The 22049-nt window shown below is 43.0% G+C and overlaps 1 protein-coding gene across 1 annotated transcript; it reads left to right on the plus strand.

The window, feature by feature from the left end:
* Positions 1 to 4236: 4236 nt before the first annotated feature.
* Positions 4237 to 17834, plus strand: LOC123773851 (chondroitin sulfate N-acetylgalactosaminyltransferase 2). Its single transcript, XM_045767770.2, has 9 exons — positions 4237 to 4362; positions 4885 to 5002; positions 5535 to 5611; positions 8495 to 8678; positions 9359 to 9673; positions 10121 to 10256; positions 13328 to 13454; positions 13721 to 13799; positions 16976 to 17834. The coding sequence occupies exons 1-9, from the start codon at positions 4274 to 4276 to the stop codon at positions 17096 to 17098; spliced, it is 1248 nt and encodes a 415-aa protein (XP_045623726.2). The 5' UTR covers positions 4237 to 4273; the 3' UTR covers positions 17099 to 17834.
* Positions 17835 to 22049: the final 4215 nt, after the last annotated feature.

Here is a 22049-nt window from a genome sequence, read left to right on the forward strand (position 1 = left end):
ATAATAAGCTAAGCCAAATTGTATATTCATAATACTCATTCTGAAATATCATGTTGGCAGGCCTGGGAGGCTATGTTGGCAGGCCTGGGAGGCTATGTTGGCAGGCCCCTGGGAGGCCATGCTGGCAGGCCTGGGAGGCCATGTTGGCAGGCCTGGGAGGCTATGTTGGCAGGCCTGGGAGGCCATGTTGGCACGCCTGGGAGACCAGGTTGGCACCCCTGGGAGGCCATGTTGGCACCCTTGGGAGGAAATGTATGTACTGCCTAATTACCTGTGCACATCAGGTGTTCATTAGCATCACTCTCCAGTTCTACCGTCGCCAGCCGTCCATTCTGCCCCCGTCATTCTGCCCCCGTCATTCTGCCCCCGTCATTCTGCCCCCGTCATTCTGCCCCCGTCATTCTGCCCCCGTCATTCTGCCCCCGTCATTCTGCCCCCGTCATTCTGCCCCCGTCATTCTGCCCCCGTCATTCTGCCCCCGTCATTCTGCCCCCGTCATTCTGCCCCCGTCATTCTGCCCCCGTCATTCTGCCCCCGTCATTCTGCCCCCGTCATTCTGCCCCCGTCAAGTGACGACCCGCGTCCGCTTATACAACTTCACTAATATAATATTGTCTTGGTCGTTCTTGTAGCTAACAAATAATAATTCATTTTACCGTTGACAGGAAGCCTGTGGTGTACCTTAGGCTTGAATCAAGGTCGTGTCCCATTTGAAGTCGAATTACTGACCCCTCGTCAGGATGTAATCCCATAACGATTGCCTAAGTCCCGGGTACCTATTAATTGCTAGGGGAATATGTGCATTAGGTGAAAGGAAATATACTTAATTATTTCAAATATGTTCTCAGACTAGGCTCGTTGCAGAGGCGACCGACCCTAAGACGCAATCATAAACTTTACCGAATTGTGTATTAAAAATAGTGTTTCTTATGTATATAAATTAGTTTTGTTATGTATTGGATGTCTGTTAACAGTTAGGGATAGGTTAGGCGATAAGTCACAATAACGTGGCTGAAGTATGTTGACCAGATAACACACTAGAAGGTGAAGGGACGACGCCGTTTCGGTCCGTCCTGGACCATTCACAATCGACTTGAAAATGGTCCAGGACGGACCGAAACGTCGTCGTCCCTTCACCTTCTAGTGTGTGGTCTGGTCAACAGGGATAGATTAGGTTAGGTTTGGCATTTAGGTTCTGCAGGTAATTAGTTGCATTTGTAGTAGGTGGGTGACGCATTTGGTCTACATCTCACATTCAATCAAAATCTGAGATATAGTGGTTCATTTGAATTTGGAGTGATCTGTCGTGGATTGGCCCCTTAACAACTCAAGAGGCCTTCAGGGACCCCCTTAACGACTCAAGGGGCCTTCAGGGACCCCCTTAAAAGCTCAAGGGACCTTCAGGGGGCCCCACAAATTGGAGATCGGCTACTGGCGTAGTCCCGCAAACATTACAATAGAAAATGCATATCACACTCCCGCCCTCGGGGCCAAACTACACTAAAACAAAGAAGACACCTAACTCGACCTGTGTGACATTTTCGATGGCGCTCCAAAATGGTTCGGCAAGGGATGGCTGTAACACCAGCCAGGTGTTCCTTGCGACACCTGCGGCAGTGCAGAATTCGTGTCGGACACACACACACACACTTGCGGAGCTCACCATCACGGAGCAGCAGCCGCTGGAGAGACAGTTTCAATAGACAGCTTCGTCTAAATCTCCATCTGCTTCTCAAAAAAGTGAGAAAATAGAGTTCGCCATGCAGAGCAGGACGTGGCATCGATTGATGTTCCAGGCACAGCCCATCCTGCCGCTGCTGAACCTGTGTCTGCGTCTGCTTCTGCTGCTGTCTCTGCTGGGTATCATCTTCCTGCTGCTGCTGCTGGCCAGCAGACCCTCAGGTGCGCACTGCTGTAAGGGTCCGTGGTTGGATAGGGAACAGGAGCTAGTGTGAGGAGGGTAGACACTATATTTCATAGACGGGGCCAATAGCATGCGTGTCTTAAGGGAGAAAACTCATTGAATGAGATCTATTGTAAGGAACGAAAGTATATTGTAAACTAGGTTAACTGTATCAACTATTGTACTACTGTAATACCAGGGTTACTGTAATGGCAGGGATCATTTTTAGGGCTGGGAGTGGGCTTTTTATTAAGGGGTAGAGCGTTTGTTAATGGAGGACTATTGTTAGAAGATAAAAGGGTTGGCCCCTTGTTCGGAAGGTATGCCCCGTGCTGGAGGGATTTACACATTGCTAGGGGGCAATATTATTTATTATTCACTTCGTAATTATGCACCCCATACCCATCACTTGGGCGGTGGTGGAAAGGGTTACAGAGGTACATAATGGGTTCGGGGAACTGAACTCCATTGTTCACTTAGCTAAGCAAGTGGCAATCTTGTGAAGTTAGTTATACATTTGTTAATGTTGCATACGGATACGCATGTACATATATATATATATATATTTATATATATGCGAAAAAGCCTGAACGATCTCCAAGCATATATGCAACTGAAAACTCACACCCCAGGAGTGACTCGAACCCATACTCTCAGGAGCAACGCAACTGGTATCTACAGGACGCCTTAATCCGCTTGACCATCACGACTGGACATAAGGAAGTGATAGCCGAAGCTATTTGAACCACTTCCCCGCTGGCACTCAGATGGTAATCTTGGGCATAGCATTTTACTTTTACTCCCATACTGGGAGTATGGGTTCGAGTCACTTCTGGGGTGTGAGTTTTCAGTCGCATATAGTCCTGGGGACCATTCAGGCTTGTTCGCATTTGTGTTCCTCATGTGTGCCCCAAAGAATGAGGTGATTTGATAAAATGCTATGCCCAAGAATACCATCCGAGTGCCAGCGGGGAAGTGGTTCAAATAGCTTCGGCTATCACTTCCTTATGTCCGGTCGTGATGGTCAAGCGGATTAAGGCGTCCTGTAGATACCAGTTGCGTTGCTCCTGGGAGTATGGGTTCGAGTCACTTCTGGGGTGTGAGTTTTCAGTCGCATATAGTCCTGGGGACCATTCAGTCGCATATAGTCCTGGGGACCATTCAGGCTTGTTCGCATATATATATATATATATATATATATATATATATATATATATATATATATATATATATATATATATATATATATATGTATATATATATATATATATATATATATGATATATATATATATATATATATATATATATATGTATATATATATATATATATATATGATATATATATATATATATATATATATATATATATATAATATATCAATAATCTTTTTTATATCACAAGTCATTCAACAAGAGGTCATTCAACAGTCACTATACAAAGAACTTTACATCTATGGTGAGTCAAGTGAACAATGCTTTTAGTTCAAAAGAGGTGAGTGCGGCGTGTACGCAGGACATGGAAGAAAACTTTTGTTAAGGGGAATGACGTGTTAAGACTGGGAAATTTTTTTACTATTCAATTCATACTATTTTTTACTATTTATTATTCATTGGTTCATTTTTGGTCTCCTCTCCTCCAAGAGGAGACCCTGCTCCTCTTGAGCACGGTCTCCTCCCAGAAAGCCTTTGCGGCTTCCAAGCAGAACGCGGAACTGTTGCTATGATATTTGCTGTACGCTAATAGACGGACTGTGGAGGTCCAGAGGAAACGCGCCTTGTGCAAAGCTAGAGCAACCTCGGCCTCTGGAACCTCTGGAGCCGATACATGTGTCCCATGTGTGGGCGAGCCTTCCGGGGCCCAGATTGCTGGCATTAGCCAACATCAAACACAAACACTGATCTCCGACCTGGTGTTGAAGTCATGGTCATCTTCCACCCCCGAAGGACGGACATCAACGTGGTTCACTTTCCAATACTGTGCTGAACAAAGCCACTTTCGGTGTGTTGCAGCTAATTATTAAGTGTAATAAAGAAAGCTGTAATTATGAGTAATAATTAGCCAGGTGCATTAAAAGCTAAGCCTATTGTGCCTTTCTCTCAGTGAGCTTAATTTAGTTTATTTAATTGATTTTTTAAGCTATGCAATACGGCCTGTATAATATGTGCTTAATATGAGATAAATTTATCATGGCTTTATATCTGTCTCTCTCTCTCTCTCTCTCTCTCTCTCTCTCTCTCTCTCTCTCTCTCTCTCTCTCTCTCTCTCTCTCTCTCTCTCTCTCTCTCTCTCTCTCTCCCTCTCTCTCTCTCTCTCTCGACACACACACACACAGACATCCGCCCCTGGAACCCCTTCTCAGGGAGACGGATGGCCGCTCAACGCACGGGTCACCTCCAGCAGGAGGAGAAGGAAATCCTCCAGAAGGATCCTAACTACCCAAGGACTAGAGACTGGCTGTAAGTATTTGGGCCAGAAAAGGAATATAAATTTAAGAAATATAAGCACTTTTTAGCTAGTCCTCTGCAGTTAGACAGGATTTTTTCTTCAGTTCTATTTTGATAAGTAGGTCCAGTCCCTCAGAGGAGGAGAGAGTTATTAAGCAATCCCAGTTGCCTGTACAGGTAGGAAGAACCTATTAATATCATCACATTGCCATGGAAGGTTGCTGGAAATCTTATTCCAGACAGGAGAGTCCAGATTGAGGTTTAAGAGTCCTCCCTAAGCCACTAAATAAGGCTTGTTTAGTGGTTTAACGACCCAGAGATGCTTCATCTCTGGGTCGTTAAACTTAGCTCGAGAGCTCTCAGAAAGACTTCATTACGGAGCCTTTACCTCTCTCTCTCTCTCTCTCTCTCTCTCTCTCTCTCTCTCTCTCTCTCTCTCTCTCTCTCTCTCTCTCTCTCTCTCTCTCTCTCTCTCTCTCTCTCTTCCTTTATCGCTCTCTATCTCTCTCGTCTTCCCCCTCCTACCACCACCAGGTACGACCACATCTACTACAGCTTCTACGATGGAACACATGTTTACGACAACCAGGCCTCTGTGAATGGCCAGGTGTCTCGTAGACCCCATCGTGACGAGATACTCATGTTCTCATTGGTGAGTATGTCGGTTGTCCTCTCTGTCTGTCTCTGTCTGTCTCTGTCTATCTCTCTTTTCACAGCGTTGTAGGTATATCTTGCTGTTCAAGTCTTATATGATTGGATTGTTAAACTTTGAAGTGATCAAGGCATAATTTTGTATGATACAATTAGATTAGAGACATAAAAATATTACCAATATTGTATATTGGGACTACATTACCTGTCATCCATATTTCTGGTTGAGTTCTTCACACACCTCTTTGTCTTTCTCTGTGTACCTGTCCTCACCCGTTGTGTGTGTGTGTGTTTTTTGGGTGTAAAATACTCTCTAATTCATATGCAGGCGATGAGTCACAATAACGTGGCTAAAGTACGTTGACCAGACCACACACTAGAAGGTGAAGGGACGACGACGTTCCGGTCCGTCCTGGACCATTCTCAAGTCGATTGAGAATGGTCCAGGACGGACCGAAACGTCGTCGTCCCTTCACCTTCAAGTGTGTGGTCTGGTCAATCTACTCTCTAATTCTTGCCATCTGTTTCTCCAGGTACTTCATAAAGCACTAATTTACCTCAACTCGAAGTCCCCTGACAGGTACCACCCTCAGCACTGTACCTCCGTCAGGTGAGTTACACGGTACACTAAATGGTACGTTTCTTCTACAACCCGACCATCAGACTCTCCCTATTCTGTTGATACTATGCTAAAACTTCTCCATACTATACTACGTCCACCAGACGTAATATAGTATCCTCCTCTACCTGTTCTCTGTTCAGTTATCTTGAGATGATTTCGGGGCTTTAGTGTCCCCGCGGCCCGGTCCTCGACCAGGCCTCCACCCCCAGGAAGCAGCCCGTGACAGCTGACTAACTCCCAGGTACCTATTTACTGCTAGGTAACAGGGGGCATTCAGGGTGAAAGAAACTTTGCCCATTTGTTTCTGCCTCGTGCGGGAATCGAACCCGCGCCACAGAATTACGAGTCCTGCGCGCTATCCACCAGGCTACCAGGCCACTCGTAGCTCTACCACTCTTAACTCTACCTATTTTGCATTATGTCCATCGGACTCTTAACAGTATATATATCCCATCTACTGCATTAAATTTGGTCTGCCTAGTAGATAGGACGGTGATTTACCATATATAATTATATTCTAAATATGAAATCCGAAGATATAATTACGAACCAGGTGATTGATTAGGACGAACTGAGCTCACCAGGAACTGAACACCTTAGTATTCTTGGGGTTTGATGACTTCTCTCATGACGAGCCATTACCACGATGTTCTGGGAATGAGAATATGTAAAGAACTATTTAAAGAACTTGGTAGTACAAGAACAGGTACATGTGAACTAGGCACAGCTCAAGGTAGTGTAATTAAGTCCTGTGATCTTTAACATTCTTACACGCAAACTTTTTCATGAACCAACACGAAGTGATTTATGTTATATATAACATATAACAAGTGAGTTATATGTTATATAACATATAACAAGTGAGTTATATGTTATATATAACATATAACAAGTGAGTTATATGTTATATAACATATAACAAGTGAGTTATATGTTATATATAACATATAACAAGTGAGTTATATGTTATATAACTCACGTTATATGTTATGCTGGTGGTATTTGTATTTTGGCACACAGTAAAACCAGACTACAAGCATTTACTTGATGAATTTTCTAAGACAATGGTAGAATGGGGCTTCATTAGCTCTGTTGATAAAACAAGGGTTCATGTCCCCCCATTCTCTTCACCATGATAACTGTAATATTAATGGAGTGTCCAAAGAGACGTGCGAGTCTTATAAATATCTTGGAATCGAGGTCAATGATGCAAATCTCATCTTCGCAAAAATGCTTCTTGAGTGCCTTTAAACCTCTCAAAACTCTTGTGGGTTAAAGCATTTGGCATTAACATAATATGTGCTCGAAGCTTTTATTTAACCTTCATACGATCTGTAGTTAATTATCATGTCTCGTTAATCATCCTAGGTCATTACTTGACCAGGATTTATGTAACAAGATGCCATGAGTATCATGGTAGGTTATCCTGGAGCTCTTAGAATTGTTAACTCGAGAAAGGAGCCAATTGTAAGTTCTTCTTATGAGAGAACAGTCCTACTCGATAACGTGTGTTCTGCCAAGATTATACAAATAATGATGTAGCACTGTTAAAGCGAGATCCATTCTAAACAAGTCTTGTTCCCGTATTTCTTCACAAAAAAAAACTTCACTCTGTGTCTGTCAGTAGTCGAGGACCGGGCCGCAGGGACGCTAAACCCCGATATCATCTCAAGATCTCTGTGTCTGTCTATGTCTTCTCTGTCAATCTCTCTCTGTGTGTTGTGCGTCTTTGTTGTTATGTCTATCTCTGTATCTAAGTCGGTTTCTGTCCATCTATGTTTATCTCTCAGTCTCTCCCTGTCTGTCTGTCTCTGTCTGCCTGTCTCTGAATGTTTCTCTGACTGTTAGTTTGTCCCTGTCAATCTGTACAGGTTGTATGGTCGACACGTGGGCTGTGTGGGTAACCTGGGCACCGTAGATCTGTTTTTTCTGTCTATTTGTATCTGTTTCTATGTATGTCTATCTATGCTCGACTTCCAACCTTTTTTGTACAGTCAGTATGGTCTAGTTGGTATTATTACTGGATACGCTGGGGTTTGTGGAGCTCTGGGCTGTATATATATATATATATATATATATATATATATATATATATATATATATATATATATATATATGTGTGTGTGTGTGTGTGTGTGTATATCACGAAAATAAACACGTGATTAAGAATGTGACAATGTCAGACCACGGAGGAAAAATGAAACAGGAATTTCCTTAAGTACTTTCGTATATTAAATACATCTTCAGAAGGTTTTAATATACGAAAGTACTTAAGGAAATTCCTGTTTCATTTTTCCTCCGTGGTCTGACATTGTCATATATATATATATATATATATATATATATATATATATATATATATATATATATATATATATATATATATATATATATATATATATTTATATATATATATATATATATATATATACTATAAACATAAATTTATAATAAATATATCTAAAACAAAGTCATGTTCATAACATAATATGAAATGTCTGTAGGAATAAACAATAATAATATAATGGGAAGCGAGTACCACCTCTGGCTGGAAGAAAGGGTCCCTTAGCCTCGGAGAAAAGGACACATAATGCATTAGAGGGAATGTTTAGGATCTCCCCCAATACAGTTTATATATGTCCTTTTATCTTGTAGTTCTAAACTGCGTACTCAAGAATTATATTTAGATTTAGAAGTTAACCAAATTCACCAGTGGTTATATATGGGGGACTCATCAGAGCTGTTTGATGCGTCGAAGCTAATATACAGGTTAATGAGAGTTGGTTGGTCTCCTGAGTGTGTTCAGTTGGGTGATATAGGTTGATTATCCACCTTCATCTTCCTGTTGGCTGGGTTGGTTAACACCGCCAGATACCGGACAGTGCCGACGGTGGGTCTGGAGTTCGACGTGATCTGTCGAACTCCCGAAGGAGCTGCGGAGAGAGTCACCCTCCTACACGAGTTCTCGCCGCTCCGCCTCGCCTTCCGTCACACCTTCACCAACGTCACCGTCAATCTTATCATGCCTCTGCGAGGTCGCCTCCAAGCTCTCCAGGTGTGTCCATGCGTGACCCCCTGACCCCATGTGTGACACCCCTGACCACATGTGTGACCCCCTGACCCCATGCGTGACCCCCTGACCCCATGTGTAACACCCCTGACCACATGTGTGGTCAGGGGTGTCACACATTGGGGTCAGGAAAGTCACATGGGGTCAGGAAAGTCATATGGGGTCAGGGAAGTCACATGGGGTCAGGGAAGTCACATGGGGTCAGGGAAGTCACATGGGGTCAGGGAAGTCACATGGGGTCAGGGAAGTCACATGGGGTCAGGGAAGTCACATGGGGTCAGGGAAGTCACATGGGGTCAGGGAAGTCATGGGGGTCCCTTGAAACCAATTTATACCCCGAACCTAATATCTGACTTTGACCTCATATCTGACACAGTTCACAACAATTATCACAAATGAGGATTTCATTAACTAATTGAGACTCAAGGACTTGATGAATACTGAAATATTATACTTTTTTAGTTTGCAATTGCTAAGTGATTAGCTCCCTCATTAAGCTGTCTGTTTTTCTTCCCTTTCTCATCATTTCATCTTTCCCTCTCCCTTTTTCTTACGTATCCCCCTCGCCTCTATTTCATCCTCTTCTCATTCTTTCTCTGACCGTTTCTCTGACTCTCTCCCTCCTTATCTCATCTTTTCTCTCTCTTGTTCTCCTGTTCCTCCAGATCTTCCTGGAGAACGTGAAGGACGTGCTAACGGACAACGCCGTCGAGCTGGGCCTCACTCTTGTTTACTTCGATGACCCGGAGAGCCAGCGTGTCCGGGAGGTCCTCCAGGAGGCGGAGAACCAGCTTCCAAACCTGCAGACAGAGTTCATCCTTCTGGAGAAGAAGTTAGGCTTCTCCCGAGGACACGGGCTCCAGGAGGGCGTGGAGAAATCCAAATTGAAAGGAGAGGTTGTTTTCTTCTGCGACGTCGACGTCCTCTTCACCAGAGAGTTCCTGACAAGGTGTCAGACTACCCCAATTCGCGGGCTGCAGGTTTGTGCTTGAAGTGTTCGAGTTTCGCCAGAGGTTTCGAAGCACTGATGACCGATAGATGACTGAGACCACACACTAGAATGTGAAAGGACGACGACGTTTCGATCCGTCCTGGACCATTCTCAAGTCGATTGTGAATCACAATCGACTTGAGAATGGTCCAGGACGGACCGAAACGCCGTCGTCCCTTCACATTCTAGTGTGTGGTCTTGTCATCATACCTTAGCCACGTTATTGTGACTCATCGCCTGCATGACCGATAGATATACAATGTATAAGTCATATTGATTAATTGATGAAGATTATGCCACCCAAAAGGTGGAATGGTCATGAAAAGCCCGTAAACACAAGTCATATACTGACTTATCAATATATATATCAGCATGTGACTTATAGTGCACTTATTTCACAACGCAGTGAGCTAAAGCAGCATCTTCACCCGACCAGGTGTTCTCCCCCGTCGTGTTCTCCCAGTACAACCCCCACCTGCACCCACCTCGGCTACAGCGGCGGATCAAGGATGACCCTCAGCTGCAAAGGCAGGTCAAGGACGACCTTGGCTACTGGCGTCTATGGGGTCACGGTGAGAGACGAAGAGTTTAAGAAGAGACAGAAGACACGAGAAGGAAATAGAAGTGGGAGATGGAGGAAGAGTGGGGGGAAGGGGTTAGGGGGAAAGACCTGAAACACTCCGATATATTGATGTTGTCTAAGACACTGAAGGTTAATGTCTTGAATGGGTAGGTGCCTGTCTGGAGTGTTGCCGCCTAGTCTCATTGCCTTAGACTTCTGTGCAGATATTTTTAGCCCTTAAAAAAGCTGCATTCAGATAGTTACTGCATCTAACGCCCCTTGTGCTTTATTTAATAGTGAAAGATCTGTGGCGACTAATGCTATATCATCAGCATAGCTTAAGCAAGTTTAACTCCTTTGGCAAGTGTCATAGGTAATGAGGTTTTCCATAAGGATGTTAAAAAGACTAGGACTGAGGACTCCTCCTTGTGGAGTCTCATTCTCATGCAAGTGGTAGTCCCACACACGTCCAAGTTATCTGACAAGTTGCCAGAATGATATCTCTTAATGAGATAAGGCGCTGTATTTTGATGATAATACAGCAGCTTTTCTGCATAAATTGGATACAGACTATGGCACTGATCTTGGATTAAGATGATGGTGTGGTGGAAGCGTGGCGAGTCCCTTAGTACATGAACTCGTCCTCACTACTCCTGGTATGTGTTATTGTGATTTTCTTGATTAGAGTATAGTTCAGGCACTCCCCGAGTATCTAGGGATACTCGCTGGTGATATAAGATTAGTTTGTGCGACGTAGGTCCCGTTATAAAGGTCACAAGCTCCGCACGCACATGTAATCACTGTTTGTAAACATTGGGATCTGGCCTCAGGCTACACGTGTATTCACTGTTTGTAAACATTGGGATTTGACCTCAGGCTACACGTGTATTCACTGTTTGTAAACAATGGGATCTGGCCTCAGGCTACACGTGCATTCACTGTTTGTAAACAATGGGATCTGGCCTCAGGCTACACGTGTATTCACTGTTTGTAAACAATGGGATCTGGCCTCAGGCTACACGTGTATTCACTGTTTGTAAACAATGGGATCTGGCCTCAGGCTACACGTGTATTCACTGTTTGTAAACAATGGGATCTGGCCTCAGGCTACACGTGTATTCACTGTTTGTAAACAATGGGATCTGGCCTCAGGCTACACGTATATTCACTGTTTGTAAACAATGGGATCTGGCCTCAGGCTACACGTGTATTCACTGTTTGTAAACAATGGGATCTGGCCTCAGGCTACACGTATATTCACTGTTTGTAAACAATGGGATCTGGCCTCAGGCTACACGTGTATTCACTGTTTGTAAACAATGGGATCTGGCCTCACGTGGTAGTGGACGCTTGCTGTCCCACCCCACCGGCCCCATCCTCTCTCAACGAGGGTTATCTTGAGGTTATCTTGAGGTGATTTCGGGGATTAACGTCCCCACGGCCCGGTCCTCGACCAGGCTTCCTTTTTGTTACACACATCCCCAGGAAGCAGCCCGTAGCAGCGGTCTAACTCCCAGGTACCTATTTACTGCCAGGGTAGCCTTCAATGAGTATTGATTATTGTTATTTTCTGGATAGATTAGGGTGATAAAGTTGGATTATAAGATAAATAGATATAGGATTTTATGATTATAGGTAGTATTAAGAGTATAATTATTCTTATTAAGGATTTGAATTAATCCTCACCAAAAATCGATTGATGTTCCAACATTATTTTAATTAATAGCTTTTTCTTGAAGCTTCTAGATCCATTAGGATTACGTGTACAAAGTCATGTAGGCACCTGTGTTCTATGGTGTATGTGACCAAGTGGTCGTCTAGGATCTAGTCGATGTATAAGATAATGAATCTGGTGTATAACTATAGATAAGATATATAAATAATATATTTCGTAAATAATAATATTGATATAATGGGTAAAATTTCCCACATCTTCCTGAGTGAGAGAACTGGCATAGAGTCCAATATTTGGGATCTACATTGACCATATGTGTTCATATACTCATCATCGGATTGATAATACAAGCGCAAATTTTGTTTGCACTTTTGTGCGGGTGTCCGTTGAGGACGTATGTGCCTGTTTGGTGTCTGTGGGTCATTTGGAGTTCGAGATTCTAGGGGTCTTCCTGGGTCTAACTGACTCACTGACTCCATATGGATGAGTTTGACTAATGTCCTTCAAGGAAAGTAGTTCCTTTAGACAGGATTTTGACTATTCTCAAAATCTCCTGGCCTATCTGGATGGACAGAGGTGACTTTACCCAATGGCCATTCAACTTTAGCAGTGTCCCATCTTACCAAGAGAATGTTACCAGGTTGGAGATTAGATACACTATGAGGGATATTGGCTCCACAGTGATATTCTCGTAGAGATGTGAGATATTCTTTTGTCCAAACATCATTCCATTTTTGGATTGTGCTGGATAGATACTTATACCCCTGAACCAACTCGCTCTGACCCACATATGAGGGATCTCTGATCTTATCATCCATTAGAGATGGTACTGGAGTCAGAGATCTGCCATACATTAAGTGGGCAGGACTTAATGGTTCATGTTGAGTAGGAGCATCAGACCAGTTCGTCAGTGGCCGATTGTTCACTCCGGACTCTATTTCCGTGACGTCTTGAGTTCTTGAAGAGGATTTTTTGACGGTGTAGAGATTTTCTCAACGATCTTTTGATAGTTCCTATTAACCTTTCATAAAAGGCGTCGTGCCATGGGGCTCTAGGAGGGATAAATTTCCATCTGCAGTGACGCTATTCCAGTGTGGAAGTAACTGCAGGATGGAAGCAGATTTCCCGTAGACATGCTTCTCCAGCTACCAAGTTAGCTCCATTATCTGAAATCATCAGCTTATGACATGATCGGCGTACTGCAAATCTGCGGAAAGCCTGGATAAGTGATTGAGCAGTCATATTCGGATGTTACCTCTAGCTGTACTGAAAGTCATACACATCTGATTGCTAGGCACACCTCATTTGCATCATACATACCTAGTTTTCATACACCTGGCTGACATACACATCTGACTGTACCATAAATTTGATCTAAACACAAACAAAACTTTTCTCTGCTCCAGGTATGGCATGCCTATTCAAGTCGGACTTTTACGAACTGGCAACCTTTTCAAAAACTTCTGGCTGGGGAGGCGAAGACTTAAACTTTCTGAAGAATGTTGTAAACCATGGTGGTTACAAAGTGATCAGGTGAGCTATGGCTGCTTGTGATATGTAGCATCTTGATATTGCACGACTCTGCAACTTTCCCTTAACTCATTCCCCCAGACCCCCTCTCTCTTTCACCTCACCTCTCTCTCTCTCTCTCACCTCCCCTCACCATCCCCTACTAACCATGAAATAAGTGTCCAAATCATATGATGGGATCGAACCCTCGTCCCTAAGCTACTCAGGCACAAGCACTACCGACTGGACCACCACATGTACCCACAGATTTATCTCACTCCTTCCCACAGGTCTCTTGATCCAGGACTCTTCCATCTCTATCATGCCAAGAGCTGCGACAAAGCCAAAAACCGCTTCACCTGTTCAATGGTAAGTTATCGTAGTTGATATACTGTAGATGAGGCATCGTAATTCATGAAGTGTACTTGAGGTATCGTAGTTCGTGTATTATACTTAAGGGAATCGTGGCTAAATAAGCTATCTCAGTTTATGCACTGTAATAAGTTATTATGGTTGAAATATCAAAGTTGAAGAGATGCAGTTGAGGTATCGTAACTGAGAAAACTTCTATAGGTATCGCAACTGGAGGTATAATAGTTCAGGAATCTTTGTCACAGTACCCTACACGTGGTATCGTGATAAATATACCGTAGTCTAGGTAATTTGGTTCGTGTGCTGTATTTAAGGATCGTAGATTGGGTACCATAGGTACGTGACATCCGTAGTGTTGGTTCCACAAAGTAGTTAAGAATCGTAGTTTGTGTATCGAGGAACGTAGCGTGGGTATCGAGGATAGTTGTTTTATATTTAATACAGTGTGGAAAAATTCATTACGTTTCTGCATGCCCCAGTTGGGTTAATAACTCCCCCAAGTGCTTTAAAATCAACTTCATTTAACATAACAATAGGTGAAGTGGGAAGTCACGGCAGTGGGCCTCTTGACCCATTCTGGGCAGTGCCCATCTAACTCCTTTTCACTGTCTACCTATAAAGCTTATTTTTAAAGCTAGCTATATCTTTTGGCATAATGGTATTCCCCCTACTACCTATTCCACTCGTCTAGCTTTCTAATATTACACCATGTCTTGATGCTATAATTACTAACGGACAAAATACGCTGTTCTGTGCTAAACTATGATGGGTTGCATCAGGGGAATCACAGTCGCCACTGCGATGTGGGGGAGGATGGAGGCCAAGGAATATCTTGCTGACTACGAACGTCCACTGAAAAATAAAGAAAAGGGCGGTCGTAGTCATACTAACACCTTCCAGCGGACGACGCGCCTGGTAGTTCCTATTTTCTGAAGAACATTTATCCCAAAAGTCAGCTCCAGTTTATAAAAAAAATCAGTCACTTTTTCCCAATATTGGGACAGTCGTAGCAGGAGGTTGTTTTAGCTTCCTTGGTTGTAGCGTCCCTGTAGGTGGTTGTGGGTGGGGAGGGTCCTCTGGCTGGGGAGGTTGCTGGTATTCAAGACAGTCATGAGAGAGGGGTCTTGGCCTGGAATATAGTATGTGTACTTGATGTGATGTCTTGTGAAGTTGCTTAGAATCTTTTGTGCTCACTTTGTTGTGCTTGTGAGGAATGAGCACGTCTCTTGGGTACTGCCTCTCTGTCCTTAATCGAGCGGTGTACAGGTGCCAGAGCCATTTGGGCTCTTCTCATGACCACATTTATAGCTTTACGTGGAATTTGCCTCACCATTTCCCTTTTAACTCATTCTATTTGTTCACCATAAACACTGTAGCTCATCTGGATATTCAGTTTGTGTGTCCCTTTACTCGTGTACTTCAAATGCTCATTTGAAGTACACGAAGTACTTATTTACTCGTCTGTTTTCTTCTGCCCTGTCTATTCTGCTGAGTATTTTGTACTCAGTGATCATGTCTGCCCTATTTCTTCTCTCTTCCACTGAGGTGAAACTCCAAGTCTTTGTAATTCATACCTCTCAGCTCTGGGACCAGTCTGGTGCCATACGTCTAAACTTTCTCCAGCTTAGTTTTGTGTTTAACGAGATAATAACGTCACCCTGGTGCCCCGTATTCCAGAATTGGTCTGACGTATGTGGTATACAAGATCCTGTACGACTCTGTTCACATTTGTAAAGGCAGCTTTATATATAAACCAAGCTTCAGAATGCGGCTTATAGGCGCTTCCTGTGGCAGGTTTGGTGTAATATCAACTAAGAAACCTTTTTCTCTGTTCGATTCTTCTATGCGAAACATTGTACTCAACCTCCGTATCATAGCACCGACCTTTATTACTGTGCATTTGCTTGTGTTAAACTCTTGTAGCCACTTGCTGGAAAAAAAATTTGGTCCAGGTCATCCTATAGTCTTTTGCAGTCTCTCGTGGTGTTGTCATCTTATAATTATATAATGAGCTTATATAATTATATAAGCTTCGTTTTTATTATATTAATGACTTCCTCTTCACGTTTAAAGGAGATTGATACGTGACTAGTTTATCCCTCCCTTCACTACACATACGTACATTGTGTGGATTGACAGTTGAGAGGCGAGACCAAAGAGCCAAAGCTCAACTAGATGAGTACACAAGCACACATAAAGAGTACTGGGAAGACTGGACACCACGAGCATAGCTCTTATCGTGTAACTACACTTAGGTAACTACACTTAGGTAATTACACTTAGGTAATTACACAAACCCCAACCTCCTCCTCCTCCCTTCACCCTGAACTCTTATTTTTCACTCCAACCCTCCTCCTTCCTTCACCCCTCCTGCCCCCAACGTCGTCTAAGGTCCAACTCAAGGCAAACGGGGAAGGCACTCTCTCCTGAAGCTCGTCCAAGGGTTAACGATACAACGGTACAACGGTGCACTCAGCGTTCCCCATCTTTGTTCTCTTCAACGGGAAGTTACAGGGAAACATTTCCTGTAACTTCCAAAAATTCCTGTAGAATTTTTGTTTCTGTATCTGTACTGTTCACAGGTCTGTACCTCTACAAGATTTATCCGGATTTTCTAGGATTTATTACTAGGATTTTTTCTATAATTGTTGTTTATATCTTACTGAGTTGGTCTCAATAAACAGAAACTTGGGATTTAATTATTTTGATTGTCTATTGTTTCTTGGATCAGTTTCTACTAATCATGGTCAATTGTGTCGGTTTCTGCTCCTAACTTTGGTTACGGGAGCGGTTGTGCAATGGTTTATTGAGAGGGTTTATTTGGATTTTTTTTATATAATTTTTGTATGAGTCTCCTTATGTTATTCATGCAGTAGGTTATGTCTCTTTGACTACCTTTATTAGAGAAGAAACGAGAAGGGAGAAGAGACAGAGCGAAACTCTGCCTCTTCCCCCTTTCTCATTTTATACCTCCTTCTCTTTTTCTCTCTTATTTCTCCTCGTTATTCGTCACTCAATCTTCTCCTCGTTTTCCTTCCTTATTATTTACCTCTCTTTCTCATTCTTCCTCTTCCTTTTAACTCATTTTCGTTGTTCCTCTTCTTCGTTCTTCCTATTCCTCGTTCTATCTCCTGGTTTTCCCCTCCCCTGTCCATCTGTTCCGTCACTCCCAGGTACGCGCCGCCAGCGAGGCCTCCAAAACATCCCTGGGTCTCTGGTATTTCAAGCATACGGACAAGGACGCCTCCGTTTTCGACGTCATGACCTGCGGCAATCCCTCCACTTCGTCACGATGAAGGGGGCCTGGACGCCTACTACGAAGCCGAAGCCAGAGGCTGGACAGGAGGAGGAGGAGGATCAGGTCGAGTCATGCAGGTCATTCGGAATCCTACCGGCCATGGCTTTGTTTATCTTCGTTGTCTGTGATATGATTCTCATTGTTTGTAGATATAGGAAAGAGAGAAATGTGTACAAAATTGACTTAAAAAGTGCAGTACATTAATTACATAATTCCTGCATAGCATGTAGACATTATCAAGTTCAAGTAAGTTTATTGAGGTAATGAAATACATCTCAGAAATTAGCTCATCTGATAGAGTAGATGTAGCTTAGGCTATAGAGTAGCTTAGGCTATTCTGCCTGGTAGTCATTGTTATTATAAGCCTCAGAAACTTGATTGTCAACAACTTCTATAAATCATTACTGATACTGACTGAACTAAACAGGTCTGTATTAGTCTAAATCACACTGTTTAGGTATGAAGTGAGTGAACATTTAGCTAACACTGTGAAAGATGATATATTGTCAAGTGAGACATAATATTAGAGCGATAAGACATATGTTGGCACAGTTTATGTCACAAAATGAGGATGATGAGACAATTAGAATTAATATAAACTCATCATAACATGACCTCATATATAGATATTTGCACATCCTCAACGCTCTGGCAATTCTTCACTTATATGTCAAGTCTTCATTTACATTTATTTATTTTTGTGTTAAAAGAATGAAATAAAAATATTATTATGATTTTTCTTATCATTTCCACTTTATTTAACCAGTAATATTAATTGTGGGTATTTGTTATAAGAATGAGATTGCATGTATAAAGCTACCCCCCCCCCCTGTAACTTGGAACCACTTAGACCGATAACCACTTTAACTTGGAACCACTTAGACCGATAACCACTTTAACTTGAAACCACTTAGACTGATAACCACTTTAACTTGAAACCACTTAGACTGATAACCACTTTAACTTGAAACCACTTAGACTGATAACCACTTTAACTTGAAACCACTTAGACTGATAACCATTTTATTTACTAACTATGATGCCACCACCCTACCAAAAAAGTGGGTATAGCCCCCCCCCCCATAACTCAATTGTGGAATTAGTCCACATTATTATCATATATTTGCCAGCTGGTATATCCTGATTTTCATGCTCATTAACACCTGTCTACATCTGAGGCTCGCATTTACCTCATATAGTGAATTGATTTGATGAAAGTTATCTGTGATCTCTGGCCACGGCGAGTGCTGTCGGGTGTTGGGTTAAATAGCCTCCAACTACCAATACTTTTGAACAGTCAGTCGTGGTCCATTGGTCATGGTACTCGACATATGCTAGTGTGTTTGTAGTTCCTGACTGTCTAAGGTTTGAGCCCTTCATGTTGATGAATTTTCCGATACATTTGACAAGGTTTATTCACGTTTGTCATATATATATATATATATATATATATATATATATATATATATATATATATATATATATATATATATATATATATATATATATATATATATATATACACACACACAATCTGAGAGGCGTGTGCGTCACTGTCTTACATACAGGGATATTTTTTAGTAGTACTGGCGCCAAAAGGCCAAGTTGGAGGTTACTCGAGGCTACTGATCTCTTTAGTGTCATTTTTATTACTATGATGAAGCGACGAGTGGCTGGGCTTTGATCTACGAGGCGAGGCAGGTTGGGTTTTGCTTGACTGAGCCTATGGATCCTCGTTTGGGTTGAGGGGGTATACGAAAGGTTCTTTTTTTATTGACGTAGTGGAGGGAGGATGTGAAGTGGTTGGTGATGTGATGGCTGGTGGTTTTTTGGTTGAGTGATGGGAGATCGTGGTTTGGTTGAGTGTGTGTGATGTGGTAACCATGTGGGTAAGTGTTTTGCAAGCGACGTGGATTCAACATTACTTGTACATTGAAGTCCCCCTCCTGGGATTATTCTACATCTTTTTCTTGCTAAAGTTTAACCTTATTTGGATGTTTCGTATAGATTTGTTTCACCAGGGCTGTTTTACCGACTATAGGGGGGGGGGTAGAAATAGCATAGACTATTTCTAGAGGGGTAGAAATAGCCTAAGCTACTCTATCCCTTTCAGATGTATTTTTTTCTTGTCTCAATAAACATACTTGAACTTGAATTACCGACAACAGCATGAGAGTGTTCAAAGTTTACTCTCCCGATCAAAAGAATATACAAAAATCGATCAAAATAGGGTCTTGAAAATAGTAAATACAGGGGAACCATAAAATTGAATATAAATAAAAAAAGCAGGTTTTCTCTAATACACAATTGTAAAAGCACGAATTAAAAGTGTCTAAAGCTGCATCGTGACAGCAAATGTCACTCATAATTTTCACAAAATTAGACTGACAGATACGTGAGTGACCGTGAACGCGAAATTGGAAAAAGCTTTGCAGGAATTAATTTCGTAATTGTCGTAATTTCGTGTTACTGCAGTGTGTTGTGTTGTGTTGTTCGCCTCTTGTGTAAGGCAAGATGATTATCATTAAAAAAAAAGGGGTAGTGGCATTGAGGAACCAGACTGGCAGTGAAGGCCCGCTGGGAGATGAGGAAGGGGATGCTGGAGTGATGATTATCAGCTTCCCCAGCATCACCATCACAGGAGGAGGGAGGATCATCATCATCATCAACAAAACTAGTGAATAGTTTGATTGCTGCTAGAGAAAGATAATATTATTGATCCAGGTCATTCCTGTAATTATCCTGAAGCATCAGTAAGTACATCAGTCAAACCATATTAATCACTCTTCATAAATGGTGGTACATTTATAATTGGGGAAAGTTTTCATCAAAATTGATTACATTAATTACAGTACATTTATTATATAAGTGAGTGGCAATAACATCATAACATAATTGTTGTCGTAATTTCACTAACGCAGTACATTAGCTTCAGGATGTGTTTAAACCAATAATGGTTTACATTCAATAAACATTCCTGATGCCAATAGGTGATGCCTATTCTCGTACCCCCCCCCCCACAGGTATAAGTATATCTCTCCCACAGGTATAAGTATATCTCTCCCACAGGTATAAGTATATCTCTCCCCAGGTATAAGTATATCTCTCCCACAGACTAAACACAAAACAGACACAAGCTTAAGGGCAAGAACCTGGACTTTGCACAAGTATCACTGAACATCGACACCTTACATGACACCTTGGTAACCCAAGACTGGAAACTCGGTACTCGGAAACCCAGATTTATAGGTACTACGATGACCGGGATGTTCGTCACCCGTAAGTCACTACTTACGATATATGAAATATAGTTCTCGTCATTGTCCTCTGTGGCCTCTACAGTCCCTCTCCCTCCCTTACATTCACCCCTTCACCACCACCACCCCTCAATATCTCCCTTCCCTCTCGACTCCTCCTCCCCTTCCCCTTCCTTACCTTACCTTCCTACCCTTTTCCTCTCAGCAACAAGCTGCCTGGCTGTGGGGGTTCCCTTACTGCATGGTGTAACCTTCCTAACTACTTACCCATCACAGGCTATGAGGAAGTGTAGTGTAGCTGTTTGTAATGCTTCCTACCCCTTGTTAAGCCTCTTGTTAGAGGTGGGGAGGGGGTAGTGTTGGGGAGAGTGTAGTGTTGGGGAGAGTGTAGTGTTGGGGAGAGTGTAGTGTTGGGGAGAGTGTAGTGTTGGGGAGAGTGTAGTGTTGGGGAGGGTGTAGTGTTGGGGAGAGTGTAGTGTTGGGGAGAGTGTAGTGTTGGGGAGAGTGTAGTGTTGGGGAGAGTGTAGTGTTGGGGAGAGTGTAGTGTTGGGGAGGGTGTAGTGTTGGGGAGGGTGTAGTGTTGGGGAGAGTGTAGTGTTGGGGAGAGTGTAGTGTTGGGGAGGGTGTAGTGTTGGGGAGAGTGTAGTGTTGGGGAGAGTGTAGTGTTGGGGAGAGTGTAGTGTTGGGGAGAGTGTAGTGTTGGGGAGAGTGTAGTGTTGGGGAGAGTGTAGTGTTGGGGAGGGTGTAGTGTTGGGGAGAGTGTAGTGTTGGGGAGGGTGTAGTGTTGGGGAGAGTGTAGTGTTGGGGAGAGTGTAGTGTTGGGGAGAGTGTAGTGTTGGGGAGAGTGTAGTGTTGGGGAGAGTGTAGTGTTGGGGAGAAAGTAGTGTTTACCTACAAGTTCCAGCTCATTCACTACGGAAAAAATGAAAATATAAAAACGGAAACCACGTACAAAACGCAGTCAAATCATAACTTAGAACGAAAAAGCAATGTAAAGGATTTGGGTGTACTCATGTCGGAAGATCTTACCTTTAAAGAACACAATAAAGTAGCCGTCACAACTGCAAGAAAAATGACAGGTTGGATAACAAGAACTTTTCACACTAGAGATGCTATACCGATGATGATACTTTTCAAAACGCTTGTGCTCTCTAGAGTGGAGTACTGCTGCACAATGACAGCCCCTTTCAAAGCTGGAGAAATTGCTGACCTGGAGAGCGTGCAGAGATCAGTGATAGAGATGCTGGGAGGTTTGGTACAGTGTTGGAGATGCTGGAAGGTGTGGGACAGTGTTGGAGATGCTGGAAGGTGTGGTACAGTGTTGGAGATGCTGGAAGGTGTGGTACAGTGTTGGAAATGCTGGAAGGTGTGGTACAGTGTTGGAGATGCTGGAAGGTGTGGTACAGTGTTGGAGATGCTGGGAAGTGTGGTACAGTGTTGTAGATGCGGTGCATGTGTGGGGTTGTGGGTAGTTGTGGTGAAGGCAGTTGTGGTGGTGAGGGTGGTGGGGTGCAGGCAGGGGCTCACGTACCCTGGGACCTTGAAGTGATGATGTCCTTGGCTTGGGGTGGTGGGGGGGGGGGCACATTATTGACGTCAAGACCCATGTAAGCATGCAAAACCATGCACACACACACACACACACACACACACACACACACACACATGAGTGATGTGGTGGAGGCTGACTCC

This window comes from Procambarus clarkii, chromosome 91, assembly GCF_040958095.1.
Source record: "Procambarus clarkii isolate CNS0578487 chromosome 91, FALCON_Pclarkii_2.0, whole genome shotgun sequence".
Classification (NCBI taxonomy): Eukaryota; Metazoa; Arthropoda; class Malacostraca; order Decapoda; family Cambaridae; genus Procambarus; species Procambarus clarkii.

Bases quoted from the DNA above. Each gene is read 5' to 3' on its own strand.
- LOC123773851 (XM_045767770.2), top strand. From the start codon at position 4,274: ATGGCCGCTCAACGCACGGGTCACCTCCAGCAGGAGGAGAAGGAAATC. The intron at 10,257-13,327 runs GTGAGAGACGAA...TCTCTGCTCCAG, and splicing joins CTGGCGTCTATGGGGTCACG to GTATGGCATGCCTATTCAAG. The intron at 13,455-13,720 runs GTGAGCTATGGC...TCCTTCCCACAG, and splicing joins GGTGGTTACAAAGTGATCAG to GTCTCTTGATCCAGGACTCT.